This window comes from Choristoneura fumiferana, chromosome 15, assembly GCF_025370935.1.
Source record: "Choristoneura fumiferana chromosome 15, NRCan_CFum_1, whole genome shotgun sequence".
NCBI classification, from domain to species: Eukaryota; Metazoa; Arthropoda; class Insecta; order Lepidoptera; family Tortricidae; genus Choristoneura; species Choristoneura fumiferana.
Window position 1 is genome coordinate 5416758 of NC_133486.1, and position 12211 is coordinate 5428968.

The 12211-nt window shown below is 38.9% G+C and overlaps 1 protein-coding gene across 1 annotated transcript in view; it reads left to right on the forward strand.

Moving 5' to 3' along the window:
- Naa15-16 (N-alpha-acetyltransferase 15/16) overlaps positions 1-12211 on the forward strand; it is a 96592-nt gene that overhangs the window by 80062 nt on the left and 4319 nt on the right. Inside the window, exons 11-15 of the mRNA XM_074098469.1 lie at positions 7998-8095; positions 8364-8462; positions 9584-9692; positions 10564-10724; positions 11463-11639. Coding sequence (XP_073954570.1) covers positions 7998-8095; positions 8364-8462; positions 9584-9692; positions 10564-10724; positions 11463-11639 — 644 coding nt within the window. The remainder of the gene's footprint in view (positions 1-7997; positions 8096-8363; positions 8463-9583; positions 9693-10563; positions 10725-11462; positions 11640-12211) is intronic.

Sequence of the window (12211 nt, forward strand, 5' to 3'; positions counted from 1 at the left end):
ATGTACTGATTCGAATGACATCAAAATCGTCTCATTTTGTGAAAGTTTAAGGGGGGGGAAACGTTATCGCCCGAAACAATGTTTCAGAAGGAAATAGTAGGCAATCGCCTCCAGGACTGGCAACTCTCTCTATCGCACGATGCGGGTCGGGGGCAGGGGTATTGTAGTGATGTCAGAGGTGATATCGATATTATTATAGCCTAGGGTGGAGAAAGTAATATCGATATATCGATCGATACCGACAGGTTTATCAGGAAATAAAACACTATCGTGAAAAGTGCCTCCGAATAAGTTTATTGATTTTTATTGTTTTATTTTAGAGTCTTCAGTGTTTTATATCTCTTGTATTTTGGTCGAGTAGCCTTGGTAGCGAAACTGACTAAACTTTATTTTGTATAAGTTACAAAATTATAATACAACTGAGCACGGTCGATAAACTGGAACGTATTTGAGTGCCGTATAAGTTACGCGCGTGAGATTTAAGAGAGAGAAGATCTACGAGCTATACGGTACAGCGTTTATTTTTTGCCTTCTAATAAGCCGAGGACCCAAGCCAATAGGCGACTATTTTGCTACACACTTACATACAATTACAATACGTGAGCTTTTAGAAAACCCTTCGGGATTCGGGAAATCGGAAGGAATTATTAAAAAATGACAATTGTCTTTTTGACTCAGTAGCAATCCATCACGCGTAGAGTGCAATCGTTGTGTTTTCATTGATTTATATAGAGCAGTTAAAACCACCACTTACATATATTTATTTAGGTAGTTTGTTATTTTTCGGAAATTGATTTCCATGGTGAGTCAATTTAAGCAGGGTATTTCTGTAAATAAATGTACGACATGTATAAATAAATTTTTCTCAAAAATGTCCGTAAAAGTTGACATTATTCTTTACATATCAGAAGGTGAAGTGCATAGTTTACGGTCAGCGAAAAATTAAAAAGTTAAAAAGATTGCAGGCGCGCTAGCTCGACAATAATGAATTAGCGCGCCTGCAATCAGTCACATTTTTTTTAAGTTAAAAAGGCCATGGAAATGTTGGCACAAGTCGTATACAGTCAAGTCTAATGGCCGGTATCAGAAATTTTGTTGGAACTCCGGACTTTTCCTATTGGGTCTGAAATTGCTTGTGGTGTTTTCAGTGGAAAAGTACACCTGCAGTTTATTTTTAATGAAAAAGGCGGGAAAGCATAACAAAAAAATTGGAATAAAATAAAATTTTATAATATATTTTGAGAAAAAAAATTCTATTTCAGAATTTTTCACCATTTTTGAGAAAAGCTTTATATTAGTCTCGGCTGGAATAGCAATTGCTGGCTTCGTATTAGTTAAACGGACTCGCAAGCTCGTCCGTTTAATACTCATACTCAGCCAGCAATTGCCTACTTCCAGGCCACGACAATAATCTACTATTGTATACAAGTTGAAAGTTTTAAGAAAAAAGTTGGTCGTAAATATTTTAATAATGTGCAAGACCAAGTTATAGAAGCAACGGGGATTTCGTAAAGTACATTTAAAAAATATAAAACGAAAGAAAACCAAAAAATTCATTTGACGTGCCCAAGAGAAGTAGATACAGTATAACAACAGCTCTATATACTTCCAAATAAAAGTAGTGTGTGGAGGCGGGTGTTCTCAATTTAAATTGACGATGGAAGAATTCGAAAATGGTGATTTTGTTTTATTTGTATAATGACAAAAAGTCATATTGTATTAAAATTTGAAAAAGATAATAACTTTTTACGGTAACTTAGAAAAGTTTCGCAAGTTGATAAAAGAACAGAAACGCATATTATCACGATCGCGTGTTATCGTCTTTACCCGAAGCATGTTCTAAAATCAAGATTCTTTTTAAGAGTTGAACGGAACTTTGGACTTACCGTTGGACTCTTATGACTTTAAAAGAAAGGTATGTGGTGTTGCGATTTCGAGTTTCCACTCTAGTTTTAAGGCAATAAATAATAGTTAAAAAAGCTCGGCTGCCGGTCGGTCAGTCAGTGTGCGCCGCGCGCAGCTAGGCGTGCCCGCCCGCAGCGTCCCCCCTGCTGCTGTCGCAGTGTGCGTGAGAGTTTGCCATGTTTGTGTTTGTGTTGTTGACGCCTGTGAGTTTCGCCGTGAAACAGATATAAATTTTAAGAATACCAACTCGCGTCGCGTATCGGCACTACACAATCCTCTTAATGTAAGATGGGTTTATCACTTAGTTGTAACTTATTGTTAACTTCTTACCACAGGTAGTGTAGTAAATGTGCTCTGGGTTTATTATTTAAAACCATAAATAAAATCGTGTAAAAAACTAAACTACGTCTTTCAATAATAGACACTCTCATGATCGAAAGCACGACATAAGTAGGTACCGATTTTTCAAAATGTTCGGAGGTATATTATTAGGTTTAGCATGTCTTTACTCGGCGTAGTAGATAAAGGCTCTTGCAATGCGGTAAGTAAAAGGTCTCTCCAGGTTAATCCGGCAGTTAAATCAAAAGATAATTTATAATTGCTAAAAATAAAAATATTACAAAACTTCCTCAAACTTTACCAGACAGTAACCGTGTCCTAATGGATCGGCGTTCGTTATCGGCCGATCGCAACCGGACTTGAGAGTAAAAGTTAACTGAACCACCTGTTCGCTGCAGGATTTGATATTAGTTAAGTCATTGTTTAAATACCTATTGGCTTTGTTGGGGTTTAAGCCTTACAAAGGTTAGTGATAATGTTAGACCAGTGAAGGCAAAAACCACTGTCATTTTCTAATATTGAAAACTGTTTGAAAACAAAATAAACTATTTTTAACAGTGGATGCTTATTCTTCTTTAAACTAAACTTTAAAAACCAAAGGATAGTTTCAATTTTAATATTATAAAATTTAACATTCACTCTCATTGATTTGATTACCTACATAATAATGTCAGATTTGCATTTTAATGATACTATCTATCTACTCAAATCAAATCAAAACCTAATAGTAATGTGTGTACCTACAAGTGCAGGCTATCTAAATAAGCCGACGTCCAAAGAACATAGGCATGCTTTCCTAATAATTTTACTACCTTTACGAGTAAACTCTTTACAAACTATCTTTTAGCGCTCCATCACGTGTACTCTGTCTGTACAGCCTATAAATAGCGCAGCAAAAAGTGGCCGCGATACCGTGACTGGATCGCGCTTTATTGGTGCAATGTTATGCATAACAAGTCCCGATTGTAATTATAATATATATAATAGATCTTGGAGTGCGGTGCAGCTGTAGGAGGGGAACCATTCTTGTAGATTTTTCATACAAATGAAAAAGACACAAATTTTAAACGAATAAAATAAACTTCGTCGTAGTGTGTGCTACTATGAAGTAGGGTAGGGAGATATTTTAACGAGTTTAAGGATTTAATCCCGACTTATCGAGCTTTTTTCGGCTTTCGCTGACACGAATACAGTTGGCTACGAGACCTGAGAAGTCTAAATGCGGTCGGGACCTTAGTCGGTTGAAAAGTAGAAAACATTACATTTTATATACGGTTAGTCAAATAAGTGAGCTAGACAGTTTTCTATGAAATTAATATGTCGCGCCGACCTTTCAAGTTGCCGGACATGCTTGTCGACATTATTTTTTTATGTCATTCAAACGATAATCAACTTTGGGTAGACCATATGTTTGGTTGATGGTAGGTGGTACATTATGTATTTAAAACTAGGCCCCTAAAATTATATTCTAGATTGACTGACAATTCAAAGTAAAGAAATCGTAACCGTAAACAGAGACGCCGTTCCATTATGAAGCTTGACGTGATATAGCAATGCATAAGCAAATAAGCTTAATTTTATGATGAGACAATGCGACGAAAGAAGTTTCACAACACCCAACACCCAACAATATTTGTTTGTTCTTCTTCCACAATGAAATAGCGACCTTTGCTGCTTCAGCCTTAAAATCGTTGACATTGTATGTATTATGCAGTAATGACTAAACACTAGACACATACATATCCGATACATTAAAACGATAAAGAAACAATCACCATCATCCGGTGTTCAGCGACACTGTTATTATAGCACTTGATTGACACCAAGACCTATTATTAATAAAAAAAAAAAACAAAGTCACGTAGTTATGGTTACCCCAGACGGTGCACGGCACGCTGTCCGCGTGCGCCCGCGCCATGTCGCAAAGCTTGCGAAACCTTAATGCCGCTGCTATGGTCAGCGACCTTAATGAAACCGCCCATTGTTTGATGGGGATAGAGAGTGATAATAGCAGCTCTAATAAACATAAGGGAGTAACCGACGTGGACTCGATAAACCGCCTGGTCGGGCTTATTTGGCTATTCGGAGAAATTGATATGACAATATATACGTTAAAAAATATTGTTTTTCAATTGAACGGTATGCAACTCAACGCTCTGTGAATTGCGATACGATATTCTGAGGCCGCCTTTTGTACCTACTCTTATTTAGCTAAATATAACAATCCAAAACCAGCTCTGTAGCTACACTCGTTAGCAAAGGCACGTCGGTTACTCCCTTTTGAATGTCAGTTTTTCATATGATCGTGGCAAGTTTGTCACGGTTTGGGTGTAAGTTTGGTATGTTGTTTTATTTTCGACCACACTCGGTGTCCTTAGTCTGCACTGGTCTGCGGTCGTATTAACTATTAACAAATTTACAAGAGAACCATGATAAGACACTTCAATGATCTTACACCAAATAGATTTAAAGGCACGATTCATAGAACTGTTTAGTTTATGTTTGTTCTAAGCACCCTAATGATTGTATGATTTTTTGGCATAGCGCGTGTTTCGCAAGTTTGATTAAGAAATTTCTCATCGCGTCCTCATGTAAATAACGTCTAATGAAATTATATGTATCGTAGTTCCGTTCCTCATATTTTAGATATGGTAGAATGAACAAAGTAAGTAACTAACTAATTTCATACGGGCGGCATAACCACAATGAATTATTGCAAGCTGAAATTAGCAGTGGTGTGCAGTGACCATTTAAGTTAAGCAACCCGGAGCTTGAGCGTGAGTTAGGGATGTGTTCGGATGCAACACCTTGTAGTTACTATACCTACAGTACACAAACTTGCTATAGCCGTCATCACTGACATCACGTAAGTAATTTAGGAAACCCGGTGGGAATTGAGATGTTACGATGCGAGGCCATTACATAGTACCTAGTAATGCAACCTCTTTGATAGAGAACGTTTGATATTGCCAGATAGGAAGTGCAGATAAGGGACAAAATTTGTATGTAACTCACTGGTTCAGTAACTTTACTTTGAAGTGTCCAGAAATACATCAAAATCAAAATCAAAAATCAAAATTCAGATGCGATGGGCACTTTTACACGTCATTTTTAAAAACTACCAGCGCTTTCGGAAAGACCATCATTGCCAAGAAGAATGCGCCGCAAGAAACTTGGCAGAAAGTCATTTGACTACAGTATACAATGAAATAAAAGAAAATACAAAATAATAATAATAATAATACAGGGATGTATGGGTCCCTTAGTTACAAAACTAAACTCTAACTATAATCTACGTTCAGTGGAAGTGTAGACTGCTTCCACCGTCATAAATTTTAATAATTATAATAATAATAATTTAATTCTGAAATTTACATTTCAGGTCAAGTAACCATTAAATTTTTTGAAGCCCGAAGGCTCAGCTCATCTGCCGCCCCATAGTTTTAAAAGTTACCATTTGCTTATACTAAATTAAAATAAGTGAAGGATACTTGCTATGATGTAATGCATTCGGTATTCAAAGCTACCCCCTTTGCTCAACTCTCAATTCATAGGGTTATCAGCGGTGTCAAAGATCGGCTATCTATCTGTCACTCGGTCGTGATTCGCGGCCCTAGCCGTGCTCACGCGCAGGGCACGTTATCACCGGATCTTACTTAATAAGCCGCAGCCGCCGCTTTGATAACAGATGCCGTACAAGCGACTACTAACTTTAACGAAAATCGCGGACAAGTAGGTACGAGTATATATGTATGCGCAATGTTTGTATCACCATTTTGACTCGCGGGGCCAATTGTATTTCAAATACTATTGTATTTTCAGCAGCAGTGCTGTTGTGCACGTTGTGTTTCGGCGTGGAGAGTAAGACATCCGGTGAAATTACTGGCACGTGAGGTATCCCATCTTAGGCCTCTAGGTTGGCAACACGTCTGCAATACCCCTGGTGTTGCAGATGTTTATGGGCGGTGGTGATCTTACCATCAGGAGACCCTCTTGCTCGTTTGCCATCCAGTCGAATTAAAAAAAAACTTTTCGGCTTAATAAATAGAACGATTGGATTCATTGCACGTCCAGCAGCGTCATAATCTAGCTTTTCACGTTGAAGTCTTTTTAGAAGGTACCTATTTATTTAGTTGGGTTGCCAATGGCGTACATAACAGCTAGCATGCAAGTGGTCGTAGCAAAAACTTGTAAATTACTACTAACTTTTTCTTCCACTTTCATGTAGGTACACGGACCGAGGTACACGGGTATGTATAGGTCCTAGCTTGCTTGAAAGTGGATTGGTGGATTTTACCTTCAGAGTGATAGAAGTTAAGTGGTTAAATCGTGATGGTCTTTATTGGATAATATATAAGCGTGGGTGATGCGTACTCTTCCTACGCAGATATCTTGGAAACATCGCACTGTTTGTTTCATTGTTCAATGCCATTTTACCACTTGAACAAACTCCAGTACCTTCTTGTAACAGTGTATATTTAATTTCCTTTTTAAACTCAAGTTTGGCCGACTTAAGTTAGCTATTCTAATCGATAAGGACTTGCCATTCTGGTCACCCTACCGCGTTGACCTTCAAAGTAAATTGTATCGTACTCGGTAACAGTGTCGGTATACCCTAAAGCGGTTGCTAACACCTGGCCGTCACTTAACTTGGCAGACCAATATGTAATGTGTGCATAAAATTACCTTAGACGGGTCATAGACCATTGGTATCAAGGCCTTATCTGTAAAATATATACATAAAGTACCTATCGGGTAAAGATTACAAACGTTTGAATATTTAGCTGTATCCACACGTGTGGTGTTGAGTGTATGATAGCGGAGTAAGTAGCAGGTGAGTTTTGTTTTTGGACATTCGTCGTTTTTCATAACACATGAGAAAGAAAATGCATTTTAAACGATTCTGAGCCTTATACCGGGTGTGGCCTGTAATATGAGCAAATAATTCAGCGACTTATGCTTGATTTTTGTAGCGTGACAGGCGACATCAGTTGTATTCTAGGATGGCGTATACATTGATAGCAGTATTTAACTTGTGTGAAAAAAAGAAAATTCAAACACTCCATTATTATTAAAAGTCGCTGAACTGTTGATCAGTTTGACGAGGACGATCTATGTTTTAATTTTTTGCTCGTATTACAGGCCACACCCGGTATAGTTACAAAAAAAAACTCCGAGTGTAAAAATGATCTTTTAGCTTCAATCACATCAATCGTGTCCCACTAAATTACTCGTTTGCCACCCAAAGCTATAAAAAACAATTAATCTTTTACTCTTGACGCAAGAGAAGAATTTGTATTATTAATACAATATTAGATATCTAATGATTTGCATTCCATGTTTTTTATATGTACGTCCCTTGTAGGGGACATATCGACCGTGGGCGTTCATTAAGGAGATATAGGTACTCATTCAGCCTCATTAGTGGCAATCGAGCTCCGCTATGAAGATGTGACGGTGTACTTACGCTTAATATCTAATTAAGCCACAATTTAGCTCTAATTCGCATGTTTATACAGCTCTAACCGCCTTCAATCCTTTTACGTCACACTTCGTTAGAGCGCATGAATTTTAATATCCCGTTTTCTTACGCGAATGGTGGGCGATTATTATGTTACGACGTGATCTGTGCCATGTCAGTTATATAAACATGTATTTTACTACTAAAACTTGGTTTCTAATGTTAACTAAAAATAATCTGTTCATGTTAATTGCGAGACGGTTGATTGAATTAATTGTTTGTTTGTTCGCAGAAAATTTGGCGCCGTCCGAACTGAAGAAGCTCAGGAATAAGCAGCGGAAAGCGAAGCGCAAAGCTGAGCAGGAGAGCATGTTGGCAGCACAAGTTCAGGTGCGTATATTTTGACTTCGAGACATTTGAGGCCAGATTTTTTGCCGCTCAGTATATAAAAAGCCAGCCGATTGTCATAGGTCGCGATAGATGCAAACTTAGAGAAAAGCGCGGGGAAGCGTGCCGGATAAATTGTTGATCTGATCGATCACCTACGTCTACGTCACCATTGTTTGCTCCCCGCTCCTCATTATTATCTTAGCTTTCAATTAACTTATTACTATTCTAGTAGTGGATCTCAAATGATAGTTAACACGTGGTGTTTCAGGTGAAGCGCGAGCAGCACCATAAGGCGCGGCAACAGCAAGAACAGGGCGACCCGGAAGCACCACAACTCGACGAGCTCATACCCGATAAGCTGGCAAGGGTATGTAAGCAAACAATATTAATTATGTATCATCATCTTTCTTCATCTGTGTAGCTACAACCCTGTGCAGTAGCTAGCTGAGACTACCAGGAAATCTATCCACATTGGTGGTTGGTGAATAATGGCTATTCTGTATGCAGTGCCATTAGATTAAGATGTTTTGTGCCGGGACTCCCCTAGGCATTGACGTGCATTGGGTCAATTCCAGAGTAGGCAGCTGCTAGTTTGCGTCGTGGCAGTGCGCCACCATCCCCCACAGCAGGGCGTAGGCACTGATATTGCCCTGCTGCCTACTTCTATACACGCCATAGACGCTAGGATACCATCTAACTGACCTGACCTTGATCTTTAAATTTAAGGCTTGAAAACTCAAGTCAAGCATGGCTAAATGTAGTGCAATTCAGTATTATTCGTGTATGACATGGTTTTATAAGAACCCGACCAAAGAGCATATCTCAAGAAATTACGACAGATAATCATCAACATTATTGTAATCTCTGGCTTATTCACGCGAATGACAGTAGTTGCGGACTTAATGCCGGATCATTAAGTCGAATGACAAGTCACGTTGCCGATTGACACGAGCTCGAGCATAAGGGTCATATTTTTGCTGAATCTGTCATCATGTTCATGTCATGTTGTTTTCAACGTTGAATGCAGGAGTCCGCCCATGTAACAATGGTTCATAACCGCCTCTTCAAAGAGCAACACCTGCTTTTGTTTATAAAGCAGCGTTTCCGCCAGAGATGTGCGAGGAATATGTTTTTCATTAAACAATAGAAACGCTTCATTTACCTCGCCTCGCTCCGCTCGTCTGTTTCGCCCAGAGATGTGCTGTGCGAGGATGTGTAAATGAAGCGTTTCTATTGGTTAATGAAAAACACATTCCTCGCTACACATCCTCGTACATTATTGGTGGAAACGCTGCTTAACTATGGAGCTGATAGCTCTTAACCGCAACTTTGTTTAGAGAAAACATTAAGTTTTATTTTATAAATGAGAATTGTTTTTTGCAAAAACACAAAGTAAACTGCGGTTTCTTGAAGTAATAATTTAGTTAACTTGCTTAACTAGACTATTCTGAAATTAAGTATTTTTTTTTATGTATTTCTTGTTTTCAGGCGGAAGATCCTCTAGAACAAGCGATAAGATTCCTGCAGCCTCTCCGGACGCTCGCCAACGATAGGATAGAAACACATTTAATGGCCTTTGAAATTTATTATAGAAAAGGTATACATATAAAGATTATTAAAGCTATAGCGGTATCGATAAATTTTTGGTCTCAAAGTCAAAGTGTCTTTATTAAATTTAGGCTATAACAAACACTTATGATCTACCACCTCTCTGTTGAGAAGAATCCGGCAAGAAACTCAAAAATGTCTGATGTGATTATAGTTAATTGGTTAAATATTAACCACATTAGCTAATCTTCGGATTATTCAATTTTTAGAGCAGTTTCCGTATCGCGTACCAGAGGTGGAACGTGGGAGCTAGTTACAATACTTTTCGCGATAAATTCTTTATCAGACCCATGGAATGTCAATATGACATTTGTAGCGAAAAGGTACATATTTCAGTTTCTACGGCTGTATTTATTTATACCATGTAGCTTTCAAGATAAAAAGCTTGTAGTGTATTGGAAAAAGAGGGTACCCTCACATTTCTTCAGTTTGGTTTTGTCAGGTGCGCGTGAGCTCTCCGATTTCTCTCGTTATTTCCGATATATTATAGTGGCGACGAGGATGGGATACCGCCTATTACATCAAGAGGAAATTGATTGATTGAGTGTGCGAGTTTTGCTCAGTTGACAAAAACTTAATTATTGAGACGAGCCACTGAATATACAAATTAATTTGAGAACATTTTCAGATATGCAAATTGCTAAATATCTTGTCTTGCATAACATACTGATGCAGTATAATCTGCGACAGTACGACGAGACCACATTGTATCGTCTCGTTTAAAAGAAGAGTAATATTATGGTGGTTAGAAAAAGATGTAGAATGCGTTTTTGTTTGACGCGGTGTTCGAAATTTCGTCGAAAATAACTGATCTGCGGGGTATAGTTTGCCTGTCTAATAGTTGAATAACGCAATTCCAGAGAAGCCCCTCCTGATGCTGCAGAGCATAAAGCGCGCGTGGCGGCTGGACAGCGGGCACCATCACCTCCACGACTGCCTGGTGCGGTTCCGCGGCTGGCTGGACCAGCACGCGGACCTGCCGCCGGCCGTCGCACAAGTGGTCGAGAAGGAGACGAGGGAGGTGAGTGACCACAAACTGATATCTGCATCTGCAGGACTGTTCAGTCTAGTCACGATGTGTAAAGTGCACTATTTGTGTAGGTAATTAGTAATTAGGATAGGAAATTGAAATGAGGATGAGGCGGCATTCTAATGATGCCCAAGTCACCGATAATGCTAAAATCATCATTGCATTACCTACTTATAAGTAAATAGTTTCGTATCGTCCTCGTACCACTCTCGTATTAAATAGTATAAACGTCAGAGAGACGGAACGACACGAACTTCACCATGTTGCACCATGAAACATACAAGGTACTAAAGTGTAAAGATATCTTTGACCTCAACTGCACACTCGGCTCCTATCTGAAATAAACAGCGAAACCATTTTCATCACTATCGCAGCCTGCCTTCCATAGTACTTAAATTTATATGTATATAAGTTTTTGATAAAAATTTCATTTTTAATACAAGCTTTTTTGCTGACTGTACTTTTTGTTATTACATACCAAATTTCAACTCGATGGCATTAACCGTTGAAGAGTTCCATCCTGTGGAGACGATCCTGGCCGGTCTACTAGGATGTCACTACCAGGTTATTGTATTGTCATGCAATTTACATAAGTATGCCAAATTTCAAGTCAATCCAAGTACTGGATGTTGGTCGAATCTAACTTGCAAGATTTGATTACAGACTGGCAGACAGACAGACCGACAACGGGACAGGTGAAACTAAATAAAAGCTTGTAATAAATTGCAGTCGATGCGCGGGCGCACCGCGCGGCAGATCGCGGAGGAGTTCATGCGGAGCGCCGGCCCGCTGTCGCAGAGCGCGGCGCTGTGGGGCGCGCGCGCGCTGCAACGCTTGCTGCCTGAGACTCGTGCGCATGCCCTCGCGCTCGCTACCGCGCTGCACCATCCCGATACCTCTATACAGGTATAATCATACGAACGCAGAGGAATATTCTCAAAAAGTTGTCCATTTTCAGTTGTCCACTTATAAAAAAAAATATATTGCCTGACGCTATTTCAACACAAAAAATAAGTAATATTGTGTTTAAATATACATACAAAACCTTGTGGTAATGGTGATAAAAAGTAAGATAATCTTTGTTGTTGGATCCAATAGAAAGGTACGATGTAGTTACAAAATTACGTTTTTTCCTCACAAGATTTAGTGACGTTTTCCTGACGTCAAGAAAAGGATGTTTTATGCCGTTAATGTTTTATGATCTCGTGTTTAGTCGAAAATACAAACTGAGACATGGATGCACAGAAAAACCAGAAAAAGAGACCAGCACTGCCTCGTTTAGTGTTAATAATTTCTTGAAAAACTGATTCTTGTCAATTTCATGATGGGACAACTTATTGGGAAATACTCAGAGCTGTATTGTATTGTGTTCTCAAAGAAAACATTTTTCCGCGCCTCTTCTTACTAGATCATAGTTGGTCATCATCATCACATATACCTTTCACTGTAGCGCACAGGCCTTCTCTCAGAACGAGAGG